The sequence below is a fragment of the Cercospora kikuchii genome (genome assembly GCF_019650295.1).
Source record: "Cercospora kikuchii DNA, contig_00005, whole genome shotgun sequence".
In the NCBI taxonomy this organism is placed as follows: Eukaryota; Fungi; Ascomycota; class Dothideomycetes; order Mycosphaerellales; family Mycosphaerellaceae; genus Cercospora; species Cercospora kikuchii.
Window position 1 is genome coordinate 1,386,990 of NW_025408586.1, and position 14,118 is coordinate 1,401,107.

Below are 14,118 nucleotides of genomic sequence, written 5' to 3' on the forward strand. Positions count from 1 at the left end.
AAGACCTGCACAACCCCGAATGATGTGGAAAGTTGAGGGAAGGAAGAGGAAGCAAGTTCGGAACGGCGGCCATTTTATAGCCCACACGCGCTAGCGGCTAGCTTGTGGAACATGCCAAGACCGCTCGAGTCCACTGCACGGCGACAACGACAGGACCCTCTTCGCCAGCTCCGTCTCGAGCGCAGCCGTCTCGATCTTTCAGCAGTCCGCAGCAGCATTTATCATCAGCAGCAGCAGCACGTCGGCAACTTGTAATCACGATGCCGTGGTCGCAGCACGCAAACCCAGCAGCTTTGATCACCAATGACGGCACAGATCGTCAGGCCGCCGGTCGAAACTGCCCATATATTGGAGGTTCGACGCATCCATTGAATTGTACGTGCAGCCGTGTGGCGGTCATGGCTGAACGGACGCTGATATGGGCCAGCAGTCTCTACCTCGCCAGCTACCACCGATGACGAAGATGAAGAAGTGGAGTGCGACGACCACGACCGCGAACTCGAGTACGACGAGGATTACGCCGATGGCCTTCCGCTTGACAGTGACGAGCTCAGCGAGTATCTCACGACCTGCGGAGACACTGTCGGCGCGCGCTTGGAATTTCTGGAGCAAGATCCTGTGGGGAATGCCATGGCGATAAAAGAGCAGCTAGAAGTCCAGGATCTAATCGAACACTACCACGAGGACCGCGTCAATGCATTCAACCGGGATTCCAGCCCATTACAAGATACCCCTAACGCCTCCCTGACGGAAGTCGGCATGGACCGGGAGCGCAGCCCATCATCGAGAAGCCCCGAGCTGCTCGAGAGTGACATTCGCGCTAAGTCCTGTGGAGTCGAATATCCCGTGTTCTATCAAGGTGTGGCTCCTGAGGCTGTACGAAACTCATACACAGTCGAATCATTTGAGGGCAAGATACCCAACCTTGATCTCTTCCTCCGCGACAACATACAAAATTGGTTGAGCGACATTGACTTCCTGGACGCTGCACTTCCGAATGGGGGTTGGAGTGACGGTGTACTGCAAAGGAAGAGGGCCGAGAAGAGACGTTTGCACCAAGAGCTCTTCGACATGATTGAGACCGGTCGAGCGTATATCGAAGATGCCCCTAGACCAGAGATAGCCTCGACAGAAGAACTAGTCCGTCAAGCAGAGGGTTGGGGACCGGAGGCGTTCGTCGACATTTTTGCCGACGTTTTCGATTCTGATCCCGAGGATAATGCCAGCGAATTGGACTGCCATGAGGTCTTCTGGCAGAAGGGCGCGAAGACATCCGGATTTGACCCAGCCAGGAAGTTCTGCGCTTCAGCCCGGAAATCTCATCCCATCCGTTGCGCTGAGGACGCCAAGATTTACAGCGTCTTGTTCGATATCTCCAAGTTCCAGGTTGCCAGGCTCCACGGTATCGAAGCCTTCCTTGGACGCGTGGACGAAGCACTGTATTTCGGAGGAAGAATTGTCCCACCTCGTGACGCAGAAGAACTTCTGCGGCTACAAAAAGGATCTCTGGTGCTCTGGTCCAGTCTGAAGTATGAAGCTGACTGGCTTTTGCTGCTAGCTGATGACCGAGCGAAGCACTTTAGCGAGCCGGCCCCACTCCTGTCGATCGAGTGCTTCCGAGAGCATTGGGGCACTGCTGCCGCTATAGCGCAGATCGAGAGGGAGAAGGCACAAGCATTGAGGTTGAAGAAGAGTCTGGAGCGATCGCAAGCCACATCTGAGGTGGCAATCAAGGTTGAGCCGGAGGATGATTAATTCGTGGATTACTTGTGATTGGTTTTTTGGGCAGTTTTCTTGTTGGCACCATGGTGATGGTTGTTCCTGCAGAGCGATTGACAGAGATGGCGAGTTGTTTCAATGTGATACCCGCGCGCGCGGAAGAATTAAAAGTTGTTGATCCTCACTTACAAGAGATTCACTCTGCAAACTATCATCGTGTCTCCATGCATCTGCCCTCACGAAAGCAGCTATGCCTAGATCTGGTAGCGGTCGGCCATCGCTTCGACACTCAGAGGCAGCGGGGCGATGGAGAACGGGAGGGCGTTCAACGTGCCCCTCGCGAGGGTATCTCCATGAATCCCGTGCTGTTCAGTGGCGCTATGGTTGGAGGCAGTGCCCGGGCAACTTTCGCAGCGGAAACAGAGGGGGAGAAGACGCGCCCGATCTCTCCGCAGATCCACTCCAGTTGCATGCTGCTGAATCTGCACAAGCTGCACTGCAACCATTAATGAGGCTGATGGAGACAGAATGTGTGAGACAAAGGAACGTGAAAGCAGAAGCCAGAAGTGAAGTGCGGTCGGGCCCACCTGGGAAACCTAACCGGATTAAGGTTAATTACGCTCAACTTAGAAATATGTTGTCGACGTCCATTGTCGCTCTGCTCAATCGTTCCTCTCTGAGCGTCCACGGCAAAATGAGCGCGCCTCGAGCTCTGCGATACTTCGCCAGAGTGAAGCAGTCGCGGACATTGCCGGAAACGCCCCGAAATACGCCGATACGATACTTTCACACCTCAAAGCAGGCCCAAGCATTCGCGCAGCAGCCTATACAGGAAGACAAGCCTACTGGCTCGTCCATCTCCAATCCCCAACTATCCTTCCCATGCCTCGATAACGCCGAAGACCGCACACGTCAGCTGTCCAAGAAGCGCTCATTGTCTGGGCCAGAACCGTCGTACACCTCCGGCAAACACGAGACCTTCCACTCGGCCGAACCATTTCTACTCGACTGGGGTGGAGTTCTGCCTTCGTATGACATTGCGTGGGAAGCATGGGGGACTCTGAATGCAGATAAGAGCAATGCAATCTTGCTACATACCGGGCTGTCGGCCAGCAGTCATGCACATAGCACAGAGGCCAATTCAAAACCAGGGTGGTGGGAGAAGTTCATTGGTCCTGGCGCGCCATTGGATACGGACAAATACTTCGTTATATGCACAAACGTAATTGGAGGCTGCTACGGGAGCACTGGACCGAGTAGCATTGACCCATTGACTGGCAAGCACTACGGCACCAGCTTTCCGATCTTGACGATGCAAGATATGGTGAGAGCACAATTCCGATTGCTCGATGCGATGGGCATCAAGAAGTTATATGCGAGTGTTGGCAATAGTATGGGAGGCATGCAGTCGCTCGCACTCGGAGTCTTGGACAACGAACGTGTGGGCAGAATTGTGTCCGTATCGGGCTGCGCGCGAAGTACACCTTCCAGTATCGCAATGCGACATTGTCAAAGGCAGGTCTTGATGAATGACCCAGCCTGGGCCAAGACGAGGGGCAACTACTACGACAGCATCCCACCACATACAGGAATGAAGTTGGCGCGAGAAATTGCAACAATCACGTACCGCTCTGGTCCAGAATGGGAAAAGCGATTTGGGAGGCAAAGAGCAGATCCTGGCAAGCCTCCTGCGCTTTGTCCAGACTTCCTCATCGAAACATATCTCGATCACGCAGGTGAGAAGTGGTGTCTGGAATACGACGCCAACAGCCTCCTCTATGTCAGCAAAGCCATGGACCTCTTCGACCTGGGCAAGGAGCTTCAAGACGCGACTGCGGAACGCAGAATAGCGAATGCGGACAAGCTAAAGCATGCAGTCAGCAAAGAGCAAGCAGAGCTCGATCGATGTGTCCTGAGTATTCCGGATGAACCATATGAAGAGCAAGAGTCATCTGCCGATATCATGGCCGCTTCCTTGTCTGACTCTGCCAAGCCAAGACATCCCTCGTCTGGTCCGCCCGAAGATTTAGTCAGAGGTCTGGCATCGTTGCGAGACATTCCAACGCTTGTTGTAGGCGTCGCATCCGATATCTTGTTTCCAGCGTGGCAACAGCGTGAGATTGCGGAGACTCTCCGACGTGTTGGCAACCGCAGCGTATCGCACGCTGAGCTGGGAGAAGATCGCAGTCTGTTTGGTCATGACACTTTCTTGCTGGATCTTGAAGGTGTCGGTGGGGAAATAAAAAGGTTTCTGGGGTGAAAAGATGTTGGCACAAGACCATTCTGTTCTGTCTGCAAGTCATGACCAATATCACTGTAATTGTGGCCAAAACATCACAACGTGACGATCTGCCACGGGTTATGCGTGTTATCGAGTATGACTCCATTCATTCTACTGACGTCGATCGCCAGCAGAGGCGATGGCAAAATTGGTGGCTCCGAACGTGGACGTGGAGTATGGGAGACAGCCCTGTAGAAGGAGTTTATGGCCTGCTCGACACTTTCAAAGGCGCATACTTCGGCTGCTTATTATTGACATGGCACGCCAGCGACACTGTGTGCCGCTACTGGTCGTCTTTCCAGAAAATCCTACCAATGCCTTCACCTTGCCACAGCCTGTGCATTACAGCAGCGCAAAAGTCTCATCAACAAGGGCTTGATTCAATATGACGAAGGTAAGGGCGGTATAATTAGTCCGACCATCGCTGAGGGCGTGGTGGTACGTGTCGAGGCAACGGCAAAATGCCGCTCTCCTCTGGTAGAGATGCGAAAGGCCAGCATAACCGCCTTGAAAGGCGTGGCAGGACCAGCGCTGGCATTTAGCGCAGACCTAGAAATAACAGTCTTTCAGGAATGGACTAATGAAGATCCCAGTGCGGCTGTCCGAATGTACATAGTACTGAATTTTAAAGGCTCAAGTGAACGCCTCTCCAGTCTTCAACCCATCCACACTAAGCCCAATCTTTCCCTTCACCCCACTCTCTTCAATCTTCCTATGTGCCTCTCTTACTCCTTCAACCGTCAACGGTAAAGTCTGAGTGTGATGACACTTGATCCTCCCCTCATCAACCCACTCGGCCAATCGCTTCAGAATCCTCCCATGTGACTCCACATCGACTCCATAGTATGGCTTCGTCCCCAACAAACACCACGTAAACGTCAGACTCTTCGCCATCCACTCTGTCCCATACATAGGGATTTCCTTGTCCTGTACAATCGAGCACACCTTCCCGAACGGTGCACAAATCTTCGCTGAGTCGAGAATATACTTCGATGCGGGCGTGTGCGTGATGAACACATACTTGATCGGAACATCAAGCTTCAATGCTTTGACTTGTTCCACGACATCCTCGCGATGGTTAACCGTATGCGTTGCTCCAAGACTCTTCGTCCATTCTGTCGTTTCCGGTCTCGAAGACGTGGCAATCACGACAGGTAACTCGAGTATTTCTCTCGCGATCTGAGACGCAACACTTCCTACACCTCCCGAACCATTGACAATCAGAATCCCAGCTTTCTCTCCTTTCTGAATTTCTAATCTCTCAACTAGCGCTTCCCAAGCTGTGATCCAGGTCAATGGCATACAAGCCGCTTGGACGAAATCTAAGGATTTTGGTTTGTGCGCTATGCTGCGAGAATCGACGAGCTGGTAAGAGGCATTAGAGCCATGGCGAATTGGGGAGCCGGAGAAGAAGACTTGATCGCCTGGAGAGAAATCTTTGACATCAGGTCCGGTTTGGAGAATAGTGCCGCTGCCGTCAAAGCCGATGATTTGAGGGAGAGCTGGTGTGCGGTCGTAGTAGTCGGGATAGTCGTCGTAGGTTCCCGCGCGGACCTTTGTGTCTACAGGGTTGACTGAGCAGGCTTGTACTCTGAATGCTTGTTAAATGGATTCGATCGACGGGAATAGGCATTGTACAGACTGGACAAGCACATCATAGCCTTCGGGATCTTTGGGGTAGTCTGTCTCTATGCTAATAAGGTTGTCGATTGAGCCATATTCTGACACTGCGATGGCTTTCATCTTGTTTAGAGCTCCAAGGGGATTTCGGATGAGGCTTGGAGTGTGCAAAGAATAAGCTTTCAACTGAAGCATAACGCATATTAATGATCGTCTCCAGGAAGCTCCACGGAATGAGCGTCATGTTGCGTCACATATGCCTCTCGCTCTCCACTTTTGCGGATGACTGTCGTCGACGAAGACTAGTTGAACACTGGCAAGAGTTTCTAGGAATTCTCTGCTTAGAGAACTCGATGGAGTCTGTGGGATCGAAGTTCAGTCCTCACAGCAGGTACATGTTCTTGGGGGCAGAAAGGTTCTCAACCCACATGTAGAAGTAGTGCGCCAGCGAAGATCAGGCTTACAGATTCGTTCGTCCCGCTTCGTTCCTTGACTCATTAGCTAGAGTGTCTCGTGGGAGCATCGGAGAAGTGTAGAGATCGGAAAGCAAGTTGTCGCGGGCAGACTGAAATTTATTAATAGGTCCATTTGCGACCATTGCAACATGTTATCGAATCCTGAACTCAATTTCCGGGCATGACAGAGCGTGTGAAAGCACCGCAGGATCATCCAAGTCTTTCGTTCCATAGTAAGAGAAGGGGTCATGTACTCGAAAGTTTGGTAGCAACCGGAAAAAATCGAACTTGCCGCCTTGTATCCAATTCTGGCACAGCTCATGCCTGCCCACCAGACGGTAAGCTTCACCTTCTGGCCTCAAGTATACGAAAGTGCGGAAGCCCTGAAGGATGCATATCAGATCGCCTGTGCGCGGTAATTCGCTTGGATGTAGATATATCTGTAGAGGCACGCCGTGATCACTTTGAGCAAATGCTGTGTTGTCGTTCAGACGCTGTAGGTTCCCAAACCATGATGTTGTTATCCGATCTATGATTCTGCCTTTAACGATGAGCTCCAGTCCGTTTTCAGATATGATGGGAGGATAGCATTGCTCGGGATAGACCAGAGATGGTATTTTACTGTGCCTCTGGGGAGCCCACTCTCGGCTTGCAGCAGTCCAATTCGGCACCCAACTTGGCAAATGCAATCTGTTTCGTGCCAAAGCCGCGAAACCAATTATGTCCAAGTTTCCGTGTAATTCGATATGTGCTCTTGCAAAGTTTCGATACAAGGCATCCACAGGCATTCTATAGTCTGTACGAGGAACAAGGGCCCGAGCGTCGGTCGCCAGAGCAAGTTTGGAGTACAGTATGTCTCTGGCGTCCATGCACTGGTTCCATCCCTTTGTATCTCGTAGAAGTTCCAGTACCAGCATTCGGGGCAGACAATCAACAGATTGTGAACATAATCGGCATTTGACGGTCGCAATCCAAGCCATGCTGCCTTTGCTCACTATACCCTCGGAAGTAGCGACGAATCCTGAAAGCTTTCGAAAGTCCATCCTGCGTTCCTGAACTTGTCGGAGGCGGACAACGCGCTCGCAGAGCTTGGCGAATTCAATGCTACGGGAGCCGCAGAAAAGCGTGATCTCTCTGCCTAGCACCAACTCCTGGATGATCCACGCTCTTCTCCGATACCTGTTGCGAGCCAGTCGGAGGTAGCCGCCATATGCATTCTTCTGGCGCCAACTGGCCCTCTCCTTGGCCGTGAGCTCATCGTAAGATCTCAACATGTCCTGCGGCGTTCCCATTTCCGCCGGATTTGTAGTTTCCGCATTCACACTGTCCAGAAAGGAGTCGACCCTCTCGTTTGGAGAGCCGAGAACGACACAAACCTCGGAAGCGCATCCATATATCAAGTGCATCTTCGCTACCTGCACGGACTTTTCCGCGTCATTGGTTTGATTGATACTCAAAGCATCGATCCAAATAGTCATTCGTCCGGTCTAAGAATGAACGATCAGCTTGCACGTTTGAGGTCAACGGTTCTTCAAAGATCACGTACGCGTAGCATCAAATTGAGAATATTTGCCACCTTGTCAGAGACCAGAACATTCTCATTGTTGATAACAATCAGCTTGAGCGAGTTGTTGTGTCTCCCATACCAGAAACCGTCAGCCGACGACCAAGTATAGGATATCGCGGCAAAGTGTGTGCTCGACTGCGATGTTGGAAGCGGGATGTGCTCGAATGAGCATTGGAGAACACCGTGATCCGAGAAGCCATGTAGCTGCACGACTCGAAAAGACTCTGCTCCCAAAGATTTGTAGATGTCAGTTAGGCTGCGTTTGCCGCTGGATTTGCAGCTTGATGGTCTGTACGGAATGCCGGGCAGGGGACGTTGATGCTGTCGGGCGGTTGACGTGTTCCGGGAGGACCGTGTGTTGCTAAGGTCCATACCTTACTCTCGACATCGGAGACGTACAGATCTCGGGGCTTGGAGTACGCTGACTGTTCTAAAGAGAAGGGCCTCGCCCTAGGTCAGCGTGCACACTGCAGGGGTCGCGATGCTGGCAGGAGGCTGATCTTGAAATGATCGAGACTGAACTCTGAGCGTCTGCGCTTCGAGCCAGAAGCGGCCGCTACGCGCTCAGCCTCGCGCAGCGCGTAGTGTGGCTCGCATCCTTTTCATGATTGCTCTAGTGCACAGCAGCCCAGAGTCATTGCACGAGCTCTTATCTGACCTCAATGAGGCGTGCTCTTGGCATCGTAGCATAGCTGGGGGTACGTTTCAATATCACGAGCCGTAGAGTCAGGAAAATCCGATGGTTTTCATGTTGTTGTCGTCGCTCCCCGCCAAGCTTCACATGACGACGTTGGCCTCGTGGCGAGGCGCGTGTCGAGCGTGACTTGATGATGCATGACCGTATCTGAGACACGAGACACCTCGTCTTCTGATCACCGACCGCCTCACTCATCACCCCCACTGCCAGTCTCTATCATTGACATGGCAGTCCAGCATTTGTCGTCACAGACCTGAACCATCGGGTACAGCTTCTCCCTACCACAGAACACCCACCCACCGCCATGGACCGCCTCCGTTCGCTCTGGCAGCGCCAGCCACAGCAATCCTACGTCCCCGTAGCGGAGTCTGAGGACGACAACGAGCTCGTCAATAGCACCTCCGCCCTTCAGCCCAAACCCCACCACGAACCTGCACACAGTAATAATGGCTTCTACATCGAGTACTCCATCTTCCTTCTCCTGGGCGTGTCTATGCTCTGGGCTTGGAACATGTTCCTCGCAGCAGGTCCCTACTTCCAGTCACGGTTCCGCTCGAATCAGTGGATCTTCGACAACTTCCAAGCAGCGGAGATCTCAGTCTCGACATTCACAAACCTGACAACCATGCTGGTGCTGTCAAGGCTGCAGAGCGGAGCGAATTATGGCAAGAGAATAGTCTTGGGTTTGGGGATCAACATGATTGTTTTCTCCTTGTTGGCTTTGAGCACAGCGATAGACACAGGAGCGGGAGTATATTTTGCATTTCTGATGTTGATGATGTTTTTGACAAGTTTCGCAACGGGCTTTTGCCAGAACGGCGTTTTTGCATTCGTGAGCGGGTACGGAGAACCCAAGTTCACGCAGGGAATCATGACAGGACAGGCGGTAGCGGGTGTGCTACCTTGCATTGCACAGATCGTGTCAGTAATGAGTGTGAGGCCGCGAGAAGGGGAGGGCCAGGAAGAACCGCATGGACCACCGCCAGTGAACTGGAAAGCTGCCATGGCATACTTCATCACAGCAACTGCTATCAGCGTGGTCACCTTGCTGGCGTTCTCGGTACTGGTCGCGAGAGACAGAAGACCTGCGAAAATTCAGCTTTCAAACTCTGGTGAAGCGGAGGAGCCTGTGGAGAAGAAGTCGATACCGCTCCTCTATCTGCTCAAGAAGCTCATCTGGCTGGCCGGTGGTGTGTTTGTGACATTTGCCGTCACCATGGTGTTCCCGGTCTTCACGCAAATCATCGTATCCGTTCGCCCTCCTTCGGAACAGCCAGCGATTCTGCAACCAGCTAGCTTTATTCCACTGGCTCTACTTTTCTGGAATGCTGGTGACTTGATTGGGCGACTGCTCACTGCTCTACCATCAATATCATTGACCCGCTGGCCAAGACTCGTCTTCTTGTTGGCACTTTCACGATTGATCTTTGTCGGCCTCTATCATCTCTGCAACATCCGTGATGAAGGGGCCATCATTTCGAGCGACTTCTTCTATCTGGTGGTTGTGCAGCTACTTTTTGGCCTTTCGAATGGCTATCTGGGAAGTACTTGTATGATTGGCGCCAACGAATGGGTGGAAGAGGAGGAACGTGAAGCTGCCGGCGGCTTCATGGGTCTAAGCCTAGTGGGAGGCTTGACTGTTGGCAGCCTCCTGAGCTTCTTCATCACGGGTACCTGAAGAGTCAGAAGTCCCTTTTGACCCAAATCCCATCACAATTTTACGTGTTATCGTGCTACCGAGACGCATTTCACTTTCTTGTCCCGGCATGACTGCGTTGCGAAGTGCTGGAATTCCGCGTCAGACGAGAGTCGAACAAGGCTGTGATGCGCTTCAGCATCAATCAATTAGCATCAGCCTCCCTTGATATTGCCAAGAACTTCTAGAACGATGAGGCGGCTCAGCGGCCGACATCGAGTCAGTCCCGCGCCAGCGGCAGACGTTCCCATCCCAGGCGCTTTGACCGCTTTTTGACTTGTTGTCTGGCTGGACAAACACAATTCGGTGCCGAAATGGCTGACCACTAGAGACTGTACGTGTGCTGCGAACAGAAAACATCGACTGATGCACAGAGAGTTGTGCCACTGGAGTCTGCGAGTATAGAGCCGCATCGGCTCAGCCAAGAATGAAGGAATTCTTTCATTGGACAACAACACGGGATATGACTTTCAAATCGAGGAGACTCGACGCCTCTCGCTTCCGCTTCAGCCTTGTCCACGCTTCAGCCTTGTCGGCGCTTCAGCCTTGCCAGTGCACACCTGCCATGTCTACAATCACTGCGATTGTAGCTTCGCAGTCACCCCAGCTCACGAATTTACTCTAGGTCTCGTATGCCTTCGAACATCATGACAGTATACAGTACACATGATTATCTCGAGAACACAGCTCACCGCATTTGCAGCTCAGATTCAGTCCGACGTGCAGCAAGGCTGCACACTCTATACACGATCTAGCCCGATCACCTGCAGCCAAAAATTGAGATCACCGCCACGTGGACGACGCCAGATCTGGCACTTCGCTAGTTTCCATTCCCGATGCGGGCCATACTGTAGGAGGCGGCGGGCGCTGCTCTTCCCCTCGTGGCCTCGACCTACTGGGCGAGTAATGAACGTCTCATACTGGCTCGTGGCGCTCTACAATAGGAAGATGTGCAAGTTGGGATTAGCATTTTATGGCAGACGATTCCACGGCGCGTGAAAAGCAAAGTGTCTGCCGCAGCCACAGTTCGCGCTGGCCAGGATTGGCAAGGGGATCTTGAAATATAAAAGTGTCTGTTCGGCTTGCTGCAATCGCAGGTGCTGTCGTGACTCTCTCCTGTTGTTCCTACATTGACCACCAGCAACAATGAGGAGCGGACCTCTAAGCCTAGTCCTCGGACTTCTCTCGCTCTCCTCCCTCGGCGTCTACGCAAACAACAACCAGTGCAACTCAGGTAAACTTCACACTGCGCAAAGCCTTTTGATCTCCGACTGACTGGGTTGCAGGCAAATACAAGCTGCTCGTGTCCAGCCTCTCACAGGATCGTTACGGACGAGAATACTGCGCATCTCTCCCTCCAAGCCACAGACTTGACCGATCAAAATGCCCAGCAGCACTGAAGAATTACAAGTACGAAGAGATCAAGACTGTTTGTTCTTGCGTCAATGAAAAATGCAAGAAGCCGAAATGTTATCAACCTGAGACTTGTTGTGCGAAAGCTTGCGGAGGGTATTGCTCGAATTTGAGTAAGGATAGCAAGAATTGCGGAACTTGTGGACATAAGGTATGCTTTGCCGTCTTTGCGTGTTTCGATTGATGCTGAGATGTGTTGTAGTGTTCCGATGGCAAGAAGTGCATTAGTGGCAAGTGCAAGACGCCTCAACCAGCTTGCGGGTATGGACAAGAACTCTGCAAGGGAGTTTGCAAGGATAAGACGACGTACCAGACCGACAAGGACAATTGCGGAAAGTGCGGTACCAAAGTACGTTTCTTGCTTGTCTACAGCACTCTACCTCGAGAAGTACCCTACTAACATTCAATAGTGCACCGATGGACAGACTTGCACCGCCGGCAAGTGCATGACACCTCCAACTCCTGAGCCTGAATGCGTTGACAGCAGCGATTGTGAAGGTGGATTGATCTGCAGGGGTGGCACTTGTGTTATAAACGTGCAGGTGCCTTTATTCAATTGCAGACAAAACTCGGACTGTGAATCCTTTGAAAACTGCGATTTCGGGAACTGCAGGCCAAAGCGATGTGTAGCGGGGGCCACTACGCCAACGTGTCCTGAAGGCTCCTTCTGCAACGAATTCAACAGATGCCAGGCGAACCCGCCAGAGTGCGATGATGGCCAAGAACTCTGCTATGGAGCCTGCACGGACATAACAACGTACCAGACCGACCGTAGCAATTGCGGAGAGTGCGGAAATGCTGTACGTTCCTCGCCTGTCTATTTTGAAAAACGCCTTGCTAACGTTGAATAGTGCGCCGATGGAGAATTCTGCACAAACGGAGTCTGTACTGTCTGCCAGAACAGTGATTGTACTATTCCGATCAGGCCTCCTAGGTTCTCTTGCAGGGCATTTGGCTGCCCCGCGTATTCAGTGTGCAATGATCGCGACCGTTGCGTACCAAAGCCGTGTTCATCGGGAGCAGACTGTCCCGCTGGATCTCCCTGCGTAGATGGCGGTTGTCAGAGGCCGGCTACGGCATAAGCATGTTATGGAGTACTGAAAACATGCATGTGCACGCATCGAGTGGCGAGAAATTAGGGAAACGGGAAATTAGGGGCTGCTAGGTCTCACCGATGGTTCTGAGCATCAAGAGTCTAGGACGAAAATGTTCGATTGCTTCGCAGTAGTCTGAGACTCAATTAATGCCAGTAGTCGAAATATTGAATAATCTTGTTAATGCATCACATGAAAATGACTCCTGTGCCAATCATTCAACAAATGCAATGCTCTTTCCAAGGTCTCTGTCACTCGTGGCGCTCTCCAAGCATTCCACCCAGCTTCGACGCCTTCTTCCTGATCAGATCCGTCGCCACTTTCGTCAGAAGTCATCGCTTGTTGCGCAGTGATTACTTCTTCGTGTAGTCGCTCTACGACTTGACGTGGAGACTTGACGACCTCGTCGCTGCCCTGAAGGGGCTCCTCGAGGATGTCAGTTAGGTCAGCGTCTGTGTCGGCCTGCAGTTGTTCAGAAAGTTGCAGTTCTTCCCGAAGCTTCTCGTTTTCTGTCTCTAGATCGTATATGCGTTGCAAACAATCTTGCTCTCGCCGGTTGAGTGGATGGAGATCTTGCTGCGAACGGTTTGGCTGCTCTGGTGAGGGTGGCGAGTTGTGTGTGCGGATGTCATGCGTTGACGGTACGACTACTTGGGGCGAACTTGGGGTACTGCTGAGTGAGCGGCAATGGCCTGCAGGCGCTGCGTCTTCGTTGCTCCCATTGACAGAGTCTTCAGCGACAGAGTCGCTATCGTGCCACGCTTGGAGATTGACACCCAATATTGACTGCAACTGGTCGGTGTAATGAAGAGCAGCAGTACGGCGCTCTTTTGCGTCGTGCAGGTCTTCGAGGACAGCGTCGTGCTCGATTTGCAGTGCTTTGCGGGCAGAGTCCGCTGCTTCAAGTTCCTCAAGCAGAAGGCGAATATCAGCTTCGTGATTCTGACATTCAGCCGACTGTGCCTGGGACTTGTCGATTACTTCTTCCGTGGTTCCAGTGGTGGCCTCATCATCAACCAGTTGTCGCTTCCGAAGTGCTTCTTCCAGCTTGGCTATGGCCGCCTGGTGTTGTTGACGCTCGTCATATATGGCGATTTTGAGATCGACAATTGTCTGGGTATCCGTCGCCTTTCCATTCTGATGTACTGGCTTTCTCAAGTGAAGCATCTCCCGCTCGATTTGCTCGACGCCATCTCGAACCCAAGGAAGAGCGCTGTAAGAATGTTTTTCGGCGAGCTGGCGCAGCCATCCTCGACTGCTCTCGGTTGGACGATTGTTCGCCAAGTCGCAAAGACATTTCCCGAGATGAGATAGAAACTGTTCGGTAGCGTCGCTCATGTTGTCAGTGTGCTGTGTTGTGATTCTGCTGTGGTACGATTCTGCCTTGGTGTGATATGTCTGCAATACTCGCAACGAAGGAGACTTCACTTATAAGCAATTCATGCATTGTGTCTTACTTGACCTAGAGCAGGCTCACACAGTCTCGCATGTCTCATTAAATGGTCAGTCTGAGGCGCGACAGGACATCAAGACATGCTTGACACGCTGTAGACATCATGAACATGTCTTGCTGCCG

General features: G+C 52.1%; 6 protein-coding genes across 7 annotated transcripts; 3 read left to right on the forward strand and 3 right to left on the reverse strand.

Annotated features, from left to right (window-relative positions):
- Positions 1 to 260: 260 nt before the first annotated feature.
- Positions 261 to 1,755, forward strand: CKM354_000832400 (uncharacterized protein; the record flags this gene model as incomplete). Of its 2 annotated transcripts, none has more annotated exons than XM_044803694.1 (2): positions 261 to 375; positions 428 to 1,755. In XM_044803694.1, the coding sequence occupies 2 exons, from the start codon at positions 261 to 263 to the stop codon at positions 1,753 to 1,755; spliced, it is 1,443 nt and encodes a 480-aa protein (XP_044659629.1). The 2 variants fall into 2 exon arrangements, with proteins under 2 accessions (XP_044659629.1, XP_044659630.1); XM_044803695.1 differs by having other exon boundaries at positions 431 to 1,755.
- Positions 1,756 to 2,413: 658 nt separating this feature from the next.
- CKM354_000832500 (uncharacterized protein) lies at positions 2,414 to 3,979 on the forward strand (the record flags this gene model as incomplete). The annotated part of the gene is made up of 1 exon (XM_044803696.1): positions 2,414 to 3,979. One exon carries the CDS (start codon positions 2,414 to 2,416, stop codon positions 3,977 to 3,979), a length of 1,566 nt encoding a protein of 521 aa, XP_044659631.1.
- A 654-nt stretch (positions 3,980 to 4,633) lies between these two features.
- CKM354_000832600 (uncharacterized protein) lies at positions 4,634 to 5,743 on the reverse strand (the record flags this gene model as incomplete). Its single annotated transcript, XM_044803697.1, has 2 exons — positions 4,634 to 5,591; positions 5,643 to 5,743. The coding sequence occupies 2 exons, from the start codon at positions 5,741 to 5,743 to the stop codon at positions 4,634 to 4,636; spliced, it is 1,059 nt and encodes a 352-aa protein (XP_044659632.1).
- A 484-nt stretch (positions 5,744 to 6,227) lies between these two features.
- On the reverse strand, positions 6,228 to 8,014 carry CKM354_000832700 (uncharacterized protein; the record flags this gene model as incomplete). Its single annotated transcript, XM_044803698.1, has 2 exons — positions 6,228 to 7,562; positions 7,622 to 8,014. 2 exons carry the CDS (start codon positions 8,012 to 8,014, stop codon positions 6,228 to 6,230), a joined length of 1,728 nt encoding a protein of 575 aa, XP_044659633.1.
- A 629-nt stretch (positions 8,015 to 8,643) lies between these two features.
- CKM354_000832800 (nucleoside transmembrane transporter FUN26) lies at positions 8,644 to 10,017 on the forward strand (the record flags this gene model as incomplete). The annotated part of the gene is made up of 1 exon (XM_044803699.1): positions 8,644 to 10,017. The coding sequence occupies one exon, from the start codon at positions 8,644 to 8,646 to the stop codon at positions 10,015 to 10,017; it is 1,374 nt and encodes a 457-aa protein (XP_044659634.1).
- A 2,705-nt stretch (positions 10,018 to 12,722) lies between these two features.
- CKM354_000832900 (uncharacterized protein) lies at positions 12,723 to 13,880 on the reverse strand (the record flags this gene model as incomplete). Its single annotated transcript, XM_044803700.1, has 1 exon — positions 12,723 to 13,880. One exon carries the CDS (start codon positions 13,878 to 13,880, stop codon positions 12,723 to 12,725), a length of 1,158 nt encoding a protein of 385 aa, XP_044659635.1.
- Between the last annotated feature and the right edge of the window lie 238 nt (positions 13,881 to 14,118).